This window comes from Cryptotermes secundus, unplaced genomic scaffold (genome assembly GCF_002891405.2).
Source record: "Cryptotermes secundus unplaced genomic scaffold, Csec_1.0 scaffold114, whole genome shotgun sequence".
Classification (NCBI taxonomy): Eukaryota; Metazoa; Arthropoda; class Insecta; order Blattodea; family Kalotermitidae; genus Cryptotermes; species Cryptotermes secundus.
This window is the reverse complement of record NW_019729208.1, coordinates 1243141-1261461: the sequence shown is the minus strand read 5'-3', so window position 1 is coordinate 1261461 and position 18321 is coordinate 1243141. Positions and strand designations below refer to the sequence as shown.

The following is an 18321-nucleotide window of genomic DNA, read 5'->3' as shown; positions in this document are numbered from 1 at the left end:
CTACTCACCAAACTACACTGGCTACTTGGACGAAGATCTAAACTAACTCTAAACAACAAGCTCCTCATTTACAAAATCATCATCAAACCTGTGTGGACATATGGCATTCAACTATGGGGCTCTGCTTCGAACACCAACATTGCCATCTTTGAGCGATTTCAGTCTAAAGCTCTGCGTCTGCTAACGGACGCCCCTTGGTATGTCCCCAATGCCATCATCAGACACGATCTACAAATACCTACAGTTCAAGAAGAAATCAGTCGACTAAGTTCGAAATACAGATCACGGCTCAACATGCACATTAACCAAGAAGTGTCTCAACTCTCTGCACCCCCGCCTCTCCGCAGACTGAGAAGACATCTTCCACATGATCTCCCAAACAGATTTCTTGTATAATGTAGTATTATTATTTAGATCTTAAGTCCCTAGTTTGTAAGTATTCTCCCACAAATCATACCAGACTCTATCTACTGCACAAGGAGCACCGCTAATGAGCGGTATTCTACACGTTCTTTTTCTTTCCTTTTCACATCATTATGCTAAATGTATTAACTCAGATTGCATAATAAATATGGGAGTCCCAAAAAAAAAAAAAATCTTATAGAACTGACAGTTTTCGGAGTAGTAACTGTAAACAATTTCAGTGGTAGTTACAAAAATATTTCTTGGTGTTCGAACATTGAGCAATTTCCAGTTTTGCGAAATACGTGAAGACTCGTTCTCTCCATGTATGTTCTTGGTCTGGCAAGGACGTATTGCATGTAATTCCCAGAAACTATATGTTTTATGCTCCCATTTCTATGCTCTTGTCTGTTTTGAGTATTTGGGGGCCAACACAGCACAACCCATTCATTTACATGGACTTCTTTCATACATAATCCACAACAGTTCATAATAAAACCAAGCATGCCATATATTTGTGGGTGCACTCACAAATGCTATACACACACTGAGATTATCCATACAAATATATGAATATACTACAGTGGCATGAAAAGAAGGTTTTTATGAAGTCCACCAGAATGAAATACATCAGAGATTTTTTCCTTAAAGTGTTCAGTATTTTTAGACAGGTGTCAAAATTTTCCATCTCTGTGTTGTTAAAATATACAGTTTTGTTATCAAAGTTTCAGTTAATTTTTGGTCGCTACATAACATGATAATGTTTTAATTCAGATTTTGAAAATGTAATTTCTGTTCTGAAAGTCTGCTTAGGCATAAAGAAAATTCTTCCTTATATAAATAAATAAATTAAATAAATATATATATATATATATATANATATATATCATTCCAAATACACAGATTTGATGATAAAGTTCCATGTGAGATGCAGTTCTGATGGCAGTGACTGTGAAGAGAAAACTTACACCAGACAGGGGAGGAAATGGCTTTTCAGAACTCTTCAAGTGCTACAAACCAGCATTAGAGCAAAAGGAAATGACCAATGACCAACACATATTATCGAGTTATTACAATATAGTAGGTTCCAAAGGGTTCCAGAATTGCTGGGTCTTTGGACCCTTCCCATTATCTGGTATTCTAGAGATTAGAAAACATGATGTTTCAGATCTGGGTCTGTTTCTGCCCTCATGTGATTAAATATTGAATCTGATGGGTTGTCTAGTGATTGAGTTTCATTCTCTCAAAGGGACCTAAATGAGTTTGTGTCTCCCCCCCCTCACTTTAAGACGGAAACAGATCCAGTTCCCAAAACTTCATGTTTGCTAGTTTCTAGAACACCAGATGATGGAAAAAGTCCAAAATCCCAGTAATTTAGGAATTTATTCCTAAATGTATTATTAAGAACAGTAGTCACTATGACTACAGATGCTGGGAATGGCTTCATTAAGAAAGCACTTTGGAGCCAAGTATATGGTGTTTTGCACGGCTGCTTCCAATTCCAGCCATTGTAATAAAATAAACTTCCTATATTGTATGTCATTTAGGAGAATATTTTAAATTATCATTTTGCTCTTAAAAACATTCTCCTGGAATAAAATACATAAAGTTAAATGTACTTCTAATGATACTGAACAAATGGTTGTCTTGGTTGAGTAAGTGCAGTAAATGAATATTATATTTGAAAATTCACCATATTACTTATTGAAATGACCGGAAAGCAATACCAGTATTTTGTGTTGGTTGAAATATAAATGATGAATGAAAGTGATGGGATTGTGTACAAACTTTTATGAACAAAACGTTTTTAATTCAATTTTTCTCATTGTCCATAGCTCTTATGGGTTTTAAACCTTTATACTCGTATACAGGGGATGGACAAAAATATGGAAAGAACCTCGTGAAATACATGCCTGAATTGAAGTGTTTATTTTAGCGACGTTTGTAGGTCACGCTGTCGTATCTGCCCAACACCACTACCTGTACAAGCTCCGCAATACGTTGCAAGCTTCATTTGTTGTCGAGACAGTGTTCTGTGCAATTTTTTGTGCATCACGTCAGAGCTAACAGAATTTGAACGCGAGCAAATTGTTTGGACCCATATGGTGGGTGCTTCCGTAACCAAGGTAGCCGAGGTTTTTGGTGTTTTGCGAGGCACAGTATCCAAGATTATGACCACATACATTCATTCATCAGTAATCTGTCAGATGACAGGTCCACAGCCTCTTCCAAAACAGTTTCTCCACTTAATGCGATCTTCTGTTTTTGGAAAGAGACTATCCAGGAAAAGTGATAATGTGGTAGTTTTTCCATTTGCTTTCCACATCGCAGTACAACAGCCGTTCAAACCACTCTGGTCACGCCTGTTGCTATACGAACTTGAACCATCTCGAGCATCATTTTCTCTGTGCTTCAAGTCGCCGCTGATGACGCTGCTTCCGGCATCAGTTTTCGGTGTCTCTCTTCGTCTGATGCCTACCCTTTGACCTGTCCAGCAAGGGAGGCCCTGCCAGTAGCTACGCTACCGCTGGTATAGCTCTCAGGGTCCTTGGCATACTCAAACACCCTCATCACGATAAGGTGGAGACACCAACGAGGGGACCACATACAGGAGGACTGAAAAAACCGCATCCGATGAACACCAGCGTGGACGGAAATGTGTGTTGAGTGATCAAGACAGCCAAACATTGCGTAGGATTGTGACGAAAAATAAGAAGACTGCAGCTGCAAAAGTGACTGCTGAACTGAATGTCACGCTCACAAACCCTGTCAGCACCAAAACAGTACGAAGGGAACTCCACAAGCAGGTTATTTCTGGATGACCTGCAATTCCAAAGCCACTCATCAGTGATCCAAATGCCACTAAGAGGAGAGTGTAGTGCCAAAGTCATAAAACCTGGACTATGGAGCAATGGAAGACAGTCATTTGGTCGGATGAGTCCACCTTCACATTGTTTCCAACTTCTGGCCGAGTTTACGTTTGGAGAATGCCATCCCAAGCTTACGATCCAGATTGTTTGCTGCCAAGAGTGAAACATGGCTGGGGTTCGATCATGGCATGGACAGCCATATCGTGGTATTCTGTCGGACCCATCATTACCCTGCAAGGTCACGTCACTGCCAACGACTGTGTGGCCATTTTGGGCGACCAGGTCCATCCCATGGTGCAAACTTTGTTCCCTAATGGTGATGCCATTTACCAAGCCAACAATGCCTGTGTTTACATAGCTCACATCATCCAGGACTGGTTTTCTGAGAACGAAGATGAAGTGTCACGTCTGCTATGGCCCCCACAATCGCCAGACATCTATATTATTGAGCCTTGTGGTCTGTTTCAGAGAGCAATCTGCATGCGCGCTATCCACCTCCATCATTGATGACAGAACTAACTTACCATGTTTTTCAGGAATAATGGTACAAGATTCCCTTGCAAATCATACAGGACCTCTATTTATCCATTCCAAGGCGACTGCAAGCAGTTCTGCAAGCCAGAGGTTGTCCTGCACCATATTAGTCACAGTAATGTGTTTTTTGTTGTGTGTTTCCATATGTTTGTCCATCCCCTGTATATAATCTTGTTTACACTTACCATATGCATTTCACTGAATGATAAAATATAGTAAAAATATGTGTAATTTTATTAATGTTATAGCTCTCTTTAGTGCATTTTGTTTTTATGTTTGTTTTGTAAGGTGTTGCATCCTTTTATAATGTGTAGATCTGTCATAATGTGTTTTATGTTGTGTTCTGTATTTTGAATGTGATGTATACTCTGACTTGTTTCACATACAAATCATATTATCCCTATTGCATGTTACAGAGTATGTGAGAGAGCACAAATTTGAATCTGTTGTAAAGCCATGAATTTCCCACTTTCCTCATGTGGCTCAACTTTATCTAAAGAAAAATTCCATTGTGTATAAGTTGCCCTCATTGCTAGATTCAAGTCAAAACATTTATTGAATGAAGAGAAACCCCTTTTTCTTCTGTTACTGAGTTGTAGTGGTCTAGATCCATGCTGCTGTACTGCGAGTACCATTTGCCACCAATCTGTATTCTTTCATATTTTAGGTGGAATGGAAGGGGAACTTAACTCGCTCCCTAAAAAGTGAAATATATCTTACAGTTGAGTAAATGGAATTCAGGTACTGCACAATATTATGTTTAACGTGATCAACGTCTTTAAGCCGATTTTATTAAATAGTGCTCATTATAAATGGAATGGCATGAGAGACGGGAGAATTTGTGAATAGATTATTATATGGGTTTCCAGAGATGATTGTGAAGGGAAAAGTGTGCTAGATTTATGTCATTTTACTCTGTGACTTCTTTTTCAGAATACTGTTATCCCATAAAATTATGAATGCCTGTAAATGAGGTACACAGCATAATACAAATTAACTGATTGTAAAGATGATTTACCATCATCATTGTACTCAGAAAAATGTTATCCTAATGGGTACCTCATCTACCGGAAGTTCGAAAATTCTCAGTACCAGTGCTTAAAGTTTACGGAGATTTGATTAATACGTGGTAGGTTACGGTACTACGAAGTGTTGCCCACTGAGCTGCCGAGCCTAGTACGAGTCCTCTACCTATTTGAGATGGCAGCAGGAGATCCGTCGGGCCATGTGTCTTGTTTCACGTTGGTTGCTGACACTATGAACGTTGGATAGTGATTGTGGGTGGTTGGAAGGAAGCTGGCGTTAATGTTTTGGATTTCTGTAGGCGAAGCATTAAATATGCGTTTCTCTGTTTAGACAACATTCTCGATTTGAAGCAGAAGCTATGTATTGAAAGGTTTTAGCTGTGTCATATGATGTGAATACATACAAAAAAGTTGTCTGAAGTTGTAATTTAATATTTCCGCCCACGTGCGATTAGTATTCATTTCAGTGGAAGAGGAGTTATTTATAATTTACAGCACTTATTCAGCTTAATTTGCAATCATGAAGAATAAACCTACAAGGCACAAGGAAAGCAATACATTTAAGGTTAAGTATCACAGCCCTAAATAACATAAAAATGCACCCGAAGGGGAAATCATGCGTCCACTTCAAAGACCAACCGGTTAATGCAATTTTTGGGAGACAGTCGCTGTTCATTTTGATAACCGTAAGAAACACACAAGTACACTGTGTTTTAGTATGTTAAAGCAGGTGGTACATGTAGTAACAAGTGGTCTTTTAAAGGGTTCAAGAAAGTGATGCATGTGGTGCAAGTGGCCCGCGTATGTGAAGCAACGGGAGGGGGATGATCGTTGAAAATTATCCTTATGGTCTTTTCAGGAGGTTGTGTCACCCCATTTAAGGACGACATTGCAGGGTAGATTAAACAGCACTTCTATATTCTTTCTTAATATACTTTTACATATTAAAGTAGTTTCATACTTACAGTTCGTTTGTTGTGAGGCTACCTGCATATGACCAACTGCATTGAACTACTAGATATATATGATTAATTCCACAGAATGCTCTTAGTAGGGGTTGTTCTTGGACCAAAATCTTATTGTATGTGCTCAATATATGAAACCAAAGTCAATCCACTACACCCTAGTATTAGGGTTTGTATGTTAGATTAAGAAGGATGTTGTAAAGTATCCTTAAGTCATGACCAGGTAGAATCTAGTCTGATTGCACATCTAACTCTGGATCAGTCCTGCACATTGAATAAACGAATCAGTTTGCCTGTGTGGCCTTGTAGTAGGTATTTGGGCTCACATATTGAAGTACTGCTGGGACCTACGCAATTGTATGATGTATGACTATGTGGGATAGTGTTCTAGTAACTGACCGACTGACTGAGGACTGTGGTTAGCAGTCAGTCATAGCGTGCAGAAATCCAGGAATTGGAACACCTAATTACCGAACAGTTGCCTGTCCGTGGCCTTCTCTGCAACACTTCTGTGACTGCACTGTTCTGGCTTTATGTCATGCCACATGTGATCATCAGCTGCTAAATTTATTTTAATGGAATCATATCTTTGCAGGAATTTTAATGTCATTTCTAACTTTCTTTTCTTACTGTTCAAAAAGAAACAGTTAAGTTATAGGAGGAGCAAGGAAATTTTAGAGTGAAAAAAAAAAGAAACATATTTTTCTTATTTTCCCAATGTGAGGGAAGGAGAGAGGAGACTTTCAGGAAATATGGTGTGTTTTTGACTGTGGGACTGCTAATATGAATCAGTCATGACCTTTCACTTACCTGTTATGACTTTTGTGGAATATTTACTATTTGTAGCGTTGGTTTGACATGTTTTGAATTAACTTGTAATAAAACTCACTAATGTCCCTGACATGTTTTGAATTAACTTGTAATAAAACTCACTAATGTCCCTTCTTTTTCTTTATAGTTTCAGCCATTTTCTGAGAGGATAGCAAATATTGATGTTGATGTTTTCCATCGAGTGAGACATAAAAATGAAAATGACTCCGAGGGATCTGGGACATATTTTCATGAGTCTCTAGAAAAATGGGGTGATTTAAACCTTACAGAAAGTTTTGAAGCCTTTAAGAAAGAAATACCAGCAACACATACACTTCCTCAAGTACTACAACAAAAGGATGATATTGTAGCAATACTTATCAAGTATATCAAGCTTAAGAATCCCTTGTGTTTGCAGCCTGTATTGGAGTAAGTTAATGTAAACAGTTATGTGCTATGCTGTGCATGAGTTGTTTAATCTTGACACTTAAATGTGAATGAGAGTAATAAATTCAGTATGCTCTTTTCAACATTTTATATGATTTAAGGGCCATGTTTAGATTGCAGAATAGGCATCTTTTGTCGCTGCGTTTTCAAATTCTGAGCATTTATGCATGCATAACTTTCGTGGGAAAGCCTGAAAAAATGTACCTCTAGGAAGACCTAGGCATAGGTGAGAGTATAATATTAAAATGTATCTCAAAGTAGGATGGGATGGTGTAGACTGGATTCATCTGGCGCAGGATAAGGACTAAGTTTGGGCTGTTGTGAACATGGCAATGAACCTTTGGGTTCATAAAATGCTGGGAATTTATTGAATAGCTGAGAAACTGGTAGCTTCGCAAGAAGGTCTTGATTCCATTGTGTGCTGATTATTCAGATCAGGAGAAACGTTGACTTGAGATTAGTGGTAGAAATTCTTTCCACATTTTTCACTTTTTCTTCTTAATGTGTTCAGTTCTTTTGATATGAAGATTGCATAAGTTCTGTATTGTAATGTTTTCAGATTGGTAGTAGCATTGGCTCAAGACTTGCAGCAGGAGTTTTATCCACACTATTCAGAGTTTGTACATAATTTAATTGATTTGCTCGATACAAAAGACAGTGACGTGTTGGACTGGACCTTTACGTGTTTGGCATTCTTGTCCAAGTTCCTGTGGCGATACCTTGTGAAGGATGTCAGGATTGTGTTTAATGATCTTCTTCCCTTGCTCGAGAATTCAAAACCTGACTATATAAACAATTTTGCTGCTGAAAGTTTTGCCTTTGTGGCACGTAAAGTTAAGGACAAAAGAGCCTTTCTTCTGCTTGTACTAAAAACTTTGAAGAAACATCCTGAGGTAAGAACATATTTTTTTGCCTTATTCACACATTTTTTCCATGCAAATATGAAGGAGAATATATAGTAGATGTATCATTGATATGATGTTTTATAGAGATGTACTGTTTGCAATGGAAGTTTCTGTCAGTATGAATTTCTTTTATTTGTTTAATCAGCAATCAGAATATACATTCTATAAGCTAATGTTATGGTTGTTTATATGACTTGATGAGGAGTCGTCCAGCGGCGAATTCTCAGTCATTCAAATCAGGTCAATTGGCCAGTTTCGTTTGAGTCGTCTGTTGTCTTCTCTTGTCGATAGCGTCTTTAGGAGTGGGTTAGTATGAATGATATCAGAAATTATGATGACTTAGAATTTTCATGTGTCTTATACTTTCCTGAGAGTCCAAGCTATATGGGAATAGAGAGATAGGATGTTTCTAAAACATTTTTGGAAAATACCAGCTTCGTTAATCTTCGTTCATTCACTTGAACATTTTCATATACCAACACACAACACTTTTTTTATATCTTATGGCTTCATCGAATATGGCTATAATGTTTTATCACTGTATTGTACTACTTCTTTTGGTTTATTTTGGATTTCACCCATCGTTTGTTATGTGAAAGACAAAAAACCACGACGTTTCGGAGACTGGATCTGTCTCCATCTTCAAGGGAAGGATAAACCTACTCAGTTGGGCCCCTTAGAAAGAGCTAGTCTCAATCACTGGGTGAAGTCCAAAATAAACCAAAAGAAGTAGTGTATACACCATCGTCAGAATCCTTTCAAGTCTAACTGTATTGTAGATTAAAAGTTTTATTTGTTACCATCACATCCACCTTTTTTTGAGCTTCCTGTATTTTGTAGTAATGGTCAGTTTGGATTATATTCTGATCATCATTTTACCACACTAGTCTGTGTGTTTATGTTCATTTTTTCAGTCTTAATACGATTTTGTGTACTATGGTATAGCTTTAACACTTTCATAAATGTTTCACGTAACCTTTCTTATACTTGCATTGCTATGGACCTATGGTAATAGTTTGCCACAGCTGAATGCTGACTTTGATGTTTTACTATTTGCTGTGTTGTGACGGTTCATTAAAGAGTTGTACACTGTTTCACTGTTTGCATGTATGGTGTTTTTTACTTTTCCCATGCACTGTATTACGTGCCTTTCATTAGTTGTCTTTGTAGTTACAGCAAATATATGAAAGTCTTAGACAGTATTATTTGCATTTGTGTTTTAACCCATATCATCCAGGAACAAAGAATTCAAATCCTGCATTACTATATACTTGTATGATGGCATTTAGACATTAACTTTCGTGTGATGGTATTTGTATTGAAGAAAATAAGGTGCTGTGCATGTTGGATTGCACATTGGATCATCACAGTGATGCAGTGCATTATTGGTAATGTTAAAAGAACTGATTACTTGAACATCATTGAACCCATAACTAATATGTTTTAAACGCTTGTAGGCGATTTTTTTAAATCTGGCTATTAAACTTTGTAAAGGTTCTTTTGTTCATAATCAGTATATTAACATTTTGTAAACTTGGACAAGAACGTGAGACAAATATATTTTCTTACTGAATCCATTTTTTATCATATAGAGATTTCCTGTAGTATGTTTTCATTAATTTATTTTATGTGGTGTATTAAAAAGTTCCCGGAATTTGAATTTTGCGCACGAATGGGTATGAATACATCGAAATACCGCTAGGTGTATACCCACACACCCTTCTTGAATCAGTGTGGAAAGCGGCGTCAAGTTGAGTGGTTGGGTTTGTTGTTGGTGAACGTATTATCATTGTTGTGTTTCTGTGAGTTCGCGGTGTTGCGATGGCTGACCTGAGAGAGTAGCACATCTGTATAAAATTTTGTTTTAAACTTTGGAAAACCATTGCAGAAACGCACCAAATGTTGGAGCAAGCTTTTGGTGACAACAGTTTAGGCCAGACACAAACTTATGACTGGTATAAGCGTTTCAAAAATACCCGAACATCAACTGATGACGATAGTTTGGGACGGCTGTCAACTGGCACCACGCCAGAAAATGTTGCGAAAGTTAGGGATCTGATTCTGCAAGATCGTAGACTGACCATCCAAGACTTCTGTAACACCTTGGGACTAAGTTATGGTACATGTCAACAAATTTTGTCAGAGGAGCTGAACATGAGGATTGTGGCAAAGTTTGTGCCACGACTGCTGCAAAATGAACAGAAGCAGCATTGCTTGGAAGTCTGCAGGGAACTTCAACAACAGCTTCAAGAGGATCCAAACTTTCTTTTGAAGGTTGTCACTGGTGATGAAAGTTGGGTTTATGGCTACAACCCTGAAAGTAAGCAGCAATCGTTGCAATGGAAGAGCCCTTCTTCACCTTGGCCAAAAGAAGCTTGACAAGTCAAGAGCAACATTAAGTCCATGTTGATTTCTTTTTTTTTTTTTCCCCCGTTATTTATTAACGGGATTGTTTATATGGAGTTCGTCACTCCTGGTCAGACAATCATTAAAGAGTTCTATCGCAATGTTCTAAGGCATTTGAGGGAGGACATGAGGAGAAAACATCCAGAAAAGTGGCACACAAACGACTGGGTACTCCACCATGACAACACATGAGCATGTATGGCTTACATTGTGCAGGAATTTTTGGCTTAACACGTTGCGGACCGGTTGTTTAAATATTTAAATCACCCTGGGGACCGGGGTTTTTAAGCCTAGCATCCTAACTTGTGCACTGTTCACTTTAAAAATTAATATAAAATCTCCTAATTAATTTTATGAACTAAAATTTTTGGAGAACACTTGCCAGAGCTCCTAGAAGTGCGTGCACATGTGATATCTCTGGAAACATTCCCCTTTGTGAAGAGGCATCACGCAGAAGTTGCAGATGTATGCAGTCCTACTCTTCTTCTTGTGGACTGTGCGCACACGGCACTGCCTAGAAGGGTACTTCTTCTTGCAATGTTCACTCTTCACAATTCTCACGAGGGTATGTTTTCGCATATCACTGAGAGTCGTCCAGGGGGGTCCACATGAGGCCTCCGGCGGGTGCGAACAGATGGCCCCGACTGCACTACGTCTGTGTCTGACGCAGGTACTGCTGCCACCGTGAGGTCAGTAGCCCAAGCTTTTGCCAAGTTCAACAGAAATGCTTTTTATTTCAAAGTAGAATTCCTGTTCACGTTTTTGAAAACTGAAAATGAATTGAAAAGTGCACAGTTTATAAGCCACAGTGCAACTTTCTTCGTCCATTTTACTGTTTTCCTATGAAGGGAATAATAGGCCAAGTACTGGTTGACCCTATCAACTCCCTTCATGAACATATTATACTCAGAAATACAAAGAGGCTTCTTCACTTGCCCGTCCCGTCTCTGAACATCAACCATACTCGAATTGTGAATAGTGGAAACCATATTCACAACGTGAGTATCCCTCCAGGACTGAAGAAGAATGTCCCCCTTCCTCCTGAATGTGGTGTCACCACGTTTCAGGCATTTACATTCCTCTTTCAGATCTGAAGGAAGGCCTCTGTTCACCCTAATTGTACCACAAATACGTACTTTCCTTGAAAGTAGGTATTCTGCAGTTGCCACACTGTTGTAATAATTATCTTGATAAACGTGATAATTTTGATCCAGATAGGGACCCAAAACAGAGATGTTGAGGGTCCCACTTCTAGACAATCGGCTCACAGATGGTGGTAAGTTTGTCTGCCTTATATGCCAACCGCGCTTTACTCCCCAGGAAAATTATTTAATTAATTCCTGGTACTCATATCTGTTAGAGGTTGAGTGAACCCCAGGGCCTAGTGCGGTTGGAAGGATTAGGTCAACTGGAAAAAATCCAATGACCTCATCGGGACTTGAACCCGTGACCTTCCGGCTTGTAGCATAGCCCTCAACCACTTCATTTACTAATTTGTTGCTATGTATTTAGTATCTACTAATTATACATAGGAGACATGATTTCAGAACTGAAGAAGGATAGTTACACAAATTTAATTTGTTTCATTCTGGTCCATCACACTAACAATAGTATGAAAAAGCTAAATATTTCCGTCCAGTGTGACTGTTTAAGGTTTTTTTTTTCACTTCAGTTATTCATGCATGAATAATTGAAATAAAAAAAAATCTTAAACAGTCACACTGGACAGAAATATTTAGCTTTTTCATAATAGTTACTTGAAGTTACAGAGTTGCAGTAGAGTAAATGGTATGATTAAAAGAGATGTTGAAACATGGGCTGAAAGTGATATAAAATTAATTTATTATAATATCATATGAAGAGCAACACTTGATTATAGTAATGAAATTTGGTTTTTAAGCCAAAATGAATCTAAAAAAATTGAGGCAGTGTACCTGCAATCTTTAGGAATACTACAAGACCACAGTAGATTAGATCACCAATGAAATTTTGACATCAGAGAAAGATGGAAATTTACAAGTATGGGTCAGATCATGTGAGATTTATGGTGGACAAAGTGGTACTAGGAGATTTTCTCCAAGTACTACAGTTTCCCCTGACAGTTCATATTTCAGTAACTGCTCCATATTCATTAATGATCCTATCATTGATGCTATGCAGTCTTGAAATTGTCAGCACCATTAAATAAAAAATACAGATATAATTGAAGAGATAGAAGGATAACTAAGAAAACTGGAAAAATAATTTGGAAAAAATGGAAAAGATCATCACCCACTGTTGGCTTTCTGTTATTGTCCAAGGGGACAAAGAAACTTTGAATGACAAAAATGATAGTGGAGAAACGGAAACCATCTATGGATTCATATGAACAGGCCTTGATGATGATGATATTTATTTAAAGCTTCTGGTTATTGCTTTTTCTTCCAGCCTACCAAGTAAGGGTGATGGAATTGTAATATTATCACTTATCTGTTATACAGGGTGTTACAGGTTGTGGTCGCCTTTTATTTGAAGTCATGCGTGGTGTGTCAGGCCAGTTCCACAGCTGTGCCGACATCATGTTACCTGTTGTCTTTGAGATGTTAGCAGATGAATCAGTATCACAAAATCTCCTCTTTGAAGTACTAACTTATATGGTGGAAGCAATGGTGAAATTCATTCAACCGAAGAAAGGTGGACCTTTCTGGACTTCAGCCTTTGTATGTTAAATTGAACTCTTCAGAGTAATATATGTTGAAGATTTATTTGGCAGTTGCATCAGTGCTGAAGTTAAATATGTTTTCTCTTATTCAGAAAACTGTCACGTCATTTGTATCATCACCAGAGAATGTCATGGACAGGCATGAGCCTATCTGTCTGATACTGAAACTTGTACTGCAAGCTGTTAGCTACAGGAATGCAGTCTTTGTATCAGATCCAGTAGTAATAGCACAACAAATCATTGAGCTACTGAAGCTGGAAGCATTACCTGAGGATATTCTTTTAGTAGCTTCAGAAATAGGTGCAGCTTTGTTGATGTCACCAATAGTAAGTCTGCCACAGGAGTATGTGAGTCGCATCATATTTAAGGTAAGATAATTATGTGTAACCTTGATTGTCAAATATTATCTTCAGTAATATTGAGGATTGGACTCTTTGAAAGGCCCTAGCAAAGGGAGGTTGCGCATTGGACCCAGTAATGGTCACAGTGCTTGGGGAGGGGGACTGGAAGTTGTCTTTTCGCTATAGTCAGTACAGAATACAGAACTTCAGTAATAAATCTGTACTGAATGGATAAAATAAAGTGTATGAAATTATAATGTAAGTCCTCTCACTAGAGATATGTGCATGTACAATGCAGTCATCCTAGGAGCCAGGATAGCGTAGTCAGTATAGCAACTGTCTACAGACTGGATGACTTAGGGATCAGAATGCAAGTCCCATTAGGATCAAGAATTATCTCTTCTCCAAGTCATTCAGACAGGCACTGGGGCCCACCCAGCCTCCCATCTGATGGCTATGGGGGGCTCTTCTGCCAGAGGTAAAGTGGCCGGGGTGTGAAGCTGACCATTCACCTCCATCTAGTGCCAAGGTCAAAAAAATATGGATCTATACATTCATTCCCCCATATGCTTTTGTGGCATAGTGCATAATTAGTTAAACACAGGAACAACTTTACTTTTGCCTTTACAGTGCAGTTATCATAGAGGTTCCAGTAAGTCATTTATCTCAGGCAAAAGTGTTTTGATGTACTTTCCATTTAGTGGCACTCTGGAGGTTGGTTCTGTGACAGTTAAACTGACAAGCATTTATCCTAACAAAGCGCAAGAAAAGCTTGCTCAGAGTATAGAAGATTCTAGAAGTATTTTCTGTTGTATGCACATGCATGCCAGCTTCATAATAAGTTTATGTGTATGCATTGAAGTTCTTTTTTGGAAACAGAGTAAACTTTAAGAACCCCAGTCTCCTGTGTAAGACATCTCTTTCATCCTGTTTCTCTTCATTTGTACAGGAGAGAAGGGAAGCTTCACTCTCTGTAACAATTAATTTGGTGTTAGGAACATTCGTATGACAGCACCAAATTTAAATTTCCGAGTTTCATGTGTAATCTATACCTGAGTAAGAACTTAAGTGCATGATTATGAACTTTTTATGAAGATGTCAGGAATGCATGCATAACGGTTGGTTGCTGGCTTCTCACTGTGATAATGTGAACTAAATTCAAGGTCATGTCATATGTGACTTGTGGTAGACAAAGTGGGATTGGGTTGGGTATTTTCCAAGTACTTTTGTTTCCCCTGCCAACTCCCATTCCACCAATTGCTCCATATTTGTTAATCAAATTGTCATCAATGCTATATAGTCTCAATACTGACAGTGTTGTTAAATAACCAACCAAAAGAGAAAAAAATAAAGGAAAATGTGGTTCGTCAGACTTTTCCACCTGATTGTCTCAGTGATTTATAAGAAGTTCTGAGGTGATATGCGGTACTTCAGCACGTGTTCAGTACGGGTACTCTGCTTGCAGCGAGTTGCAATGGATCATTCAAGGCATAAATGCTACTTAAGTTTTTTTTTAAATCTATGTTTCAGGTTTTAGCTGTACCATACACTGGTGTCTTTCTGATGTTTGTCCAGAGAGTGTTGACTTACCCAGCTTTTGAACTCTTAGTACTCCCTCAGCTCATGCACCACTGTCAGAGTGTGTCCTTGTGTGACAATGCTGTGGGGGTTGCAGGAATTGGTCAGGACTTCTTGAACTTGCTCACACGTGTGATACTATGTAAGGCTCCTTTATGCAAAACAGGAATGGATTTGAAAAGCTGGCGCCGGTATCCTCTTAATTTCATGGATACGTTCAGGTAATGACAAAACTTTTCACTACTATGGAAAGAATTTAAGCCCTTCGAACATCTTAGAAGTATAAGCTCAGAAATTTTTATCAAATGAATTTCAACCGAGGAGAAAACTATTTGAACAGGTGTTTATAGTTTTAATATGCAGAGTTACCAGAAAGAAGACAGTAGTAGTTTTATATGGCTGTATTTATTGACATATTGCTCGTACAGTACTGGCACTCATATCACAACATTAATAAAGTACAAGAGTGTTATATTTTAGCGTCCTGTTGCACTGATTCAAGTCCATGATTTATTTCACCGTCTTCTAGTGCATACACTTATTTACTTCACTCTCACTCGCACTACATGTTTCGGCACAAAAGTGCCATCCTCAGGTGCGTATTTGCTTAACGTTAAACTAGTTCATTACATGCCTTGTCGTCTTCATATTAAAATAATTAAAANATATTTTAATATTTAATTTTTAACATTTATCAATATATATGATAAATATATATTTTAATTATTTTAATATGAAGACGACAAGGCATGTAATGAACTAGTTTAACGTTAAGCAAATAAGCACCTGAGGATGGCACTTTTGTGCCGAAACATGTAGTGCGAGTGAGAGTGAAGTAAATAAGTGTATGCACTAGAAGACGGTGAAATAAATCAAAGTACAAGAGACTGTACATGTAAAAACATCATGTCATATGATAAGTGAAGATAGATGGGGTTTGGATTGGTAATTTGATTTATAGGACTCATAAACAACTGAGGACTATACTTTACAGATCATTGTCACACACATACTAGTGTTCTCAGTCATGTGCTGCTTCTTAGTGACTTCTGACAGCAGATGTTCCCTTCCTGTGGGTTCCCAAACTGTCCCCAGCTTCTCACTTTTCATAACTCTCAACTGACTACCTGCAGACTTTGTCTTGACTCCATCATAATGGCAGCTGGTCCTCGTTACATAGCCTTGGAATGGACTGCACAGAAAACACCGCTTCCAACACCTCTTCTGCTGTTGCATGCATGTCTACTATGGCCATCATATGACAGCTATTGAACCATTGCCTAGAAATGGGTGTGTTTGCAAAGCCATTCCTTAGCAACAGCCAGCTCTGCTGGCATTACAATTTTGGCTTTCAGTGGACATGCCACATTATTGAGTATGTGATTCATGTGCTTTGAATACCATTTCTATAATTGCAGCCAGTTTTTCATTAATGATACTTCCCATGGCAGCTATACTTACTTCTCCCTTCACTTCCTCAACCTACTAGGATGTATCACTTACTTACTCATGGAGCTGAGCCCTTCTGGAGGAGCCGCCAATTCTGCAGCTACTCAAGAATTTCCCAGCATTTTATGGAACCCGAAGGTTCATTACCATGTTCACAAGAGCCCTCCACTGGTCCCTATCCTGAGCCAGATCTATCCAATCTATACCATCCCATCCTATCTCTCTAAGATTCATTCTAATATTGTCCACCCACCTATGGCTTGGTCTTCTCTGTGGTCTGTTTCCTTCTGGCTTTCCCACCAATAACCTATACACATTCTTTGTCTCCCCCATTCGTGCTACATGACCTGCCCACCTCATCCTCCTTGACTTGATCATTCTAATTATACTTGGAGAAGAGAACAAGTTATGAAGCTCCTCATTGTGCAGTTTTCTCCAACCTCCTGTCACTTCATCTCTCTTCAGTCCAAATATTCTCCTCAACACCCTGTTCTCAAACACCCTCAGTCTATGTTCCTCCCTTAATGTCAGAGACCAAGTTTCACACCCATTCAGAACCACAGGCAAAATTATAGTTTTGTATATTCTAATTTTTATGTTTTTGGACAACAAACGAGAAGACAAAAGGTTCTGGACTGAATGGTAGCAAGCATTACCCGAGTTGAATCTCCTCTTAATTTCCTACTGAATCAGGTTTCGATCTGTTATCCTTGTTCCCAAATATCTGAACTGTGCCACATTTTCAAAACATCTGTTTCCTATCTTTATGTCATGATTTTGCCCTGCATTTTGGTGACGAGACAGTAACATATACTTAGTTTTCTCTGTGTTTACTTCTAGACCAACCTCTTTACTTGCGTCAATTAAAGTTTGTGTGTTTTTCTATATGGTATCTACATTATCACCCAGTAGATTCACATCATCGGCATAGACCAACAGCTGATGTGTCCCATTTAGTTTCAGTCCCACCTGGTTTCCCTGGACCTTCCTAATTGCATATTCTAAGGCAAAGTTGAAAAGGAGTGGCGATAAAGCATCTCCTTGTTTTAGACCATTCTGGATAGGAAATTTATCAGACAAATGTTCACCTGCACGGACTTTACTATACGTTTTTTGAACTCATTTTAATCCACCTAACTAGTTTCATGGGTATTCCAAACTCTAGTAGAATATTGTACAATACTTCCCTCCTAACTGAATCATAGGCTTTCTTGAAGTCTATGAATAGCTGATGTACTGTCTCATCATACTCCCATTTTTTCTCCAATATCTGACGAATGCAAAAGATCTGGCCTGTAGTTGATCTGTTACGTCGAAACCCACACTGATGATTCCTCATAATTTCATATATATAATGGACTTAACCTTGAAAGAAGAATATTGGACAAAATTTTATATGAAGTTGATAGCAGTGATATCCCCCGTTAATTACTACAGTCAGTTTTATCACCCTCCTTGTGAACTGGTACAATAATAAGACTCCTTCCACTGATCAGGCAATTCTTCCTTATGCCAAATAGAAGTAATTAGATTGTGGGTCTTAGAACGTAATATTTCACCTCCTGCTTGAATAAGTTCTGCCAGAATTTGATCACTGCCTTGCCATTTATACCATTTCAATTTTTTAATAGAACTTTCAACCTCAAACGGGCTAGGATCAGGTATTAACGGTTCAGCTGTATGGATTTCTGTCTGCCTAACAGCACTGACCCTATGTACATTCAATAACTGTGAGAAGTAGTTCCTCCACCCATTCAAAATGTTGTGGGAATCTGCCAGCAGATCACCATTCTCATCCTTCACTAAGTTACTGCTAGGCTGGTAACCCCTCTTAAAGTTATTTATTCCTCTGTACAGGTCTCTAATGTTCTTGTTCTTACTGTTCATT

The 18321-nt window shown here is 38.4% G+C and overlaps 1 protein-coding gene across 1 annotated transcript in view; it reads left to right on the top strand.

Annotated features, from left to right (window-relative positions):
• The first annotated feature begins 4847 nt into the window (after nucleotides 1-4847).
• Nucleotides 4848-18321, top strand: part of LOC111865360 (small subunit processome component 20 homolog) — a 65832-nt gene continuing 52358 nt past the window's right edge. Inside the window, exons 1-6 of the mRNA XM_023853311.2 lie at nucleotides 4848-5396; nucleotides 6755-7035; nucleotides 7613-7946; nucleotides 12845-13063; nucleotides 13158-13433; nucleotides 14937-15205. Coding sequence (XP_023709079.1) covers nucleotides 5352-5396; nucleotides 6755-7035; nucleotides 7613-7946; nucleotides 12845-13063; nucleotides 13158-13433; nucleotides 14937-15205 — 1424 coding nt within the window. The 5' untranslated portion in view covers nucleotides 4848-5351. The remainder of the gene's footprint in view (nucleotides 5397-6754; nucleotides 7036-7612; nucleotides 7947-12844; nucleotides 13064-13157; nucleotides 13434-14936; nucleotides 15206-18321) is intronic.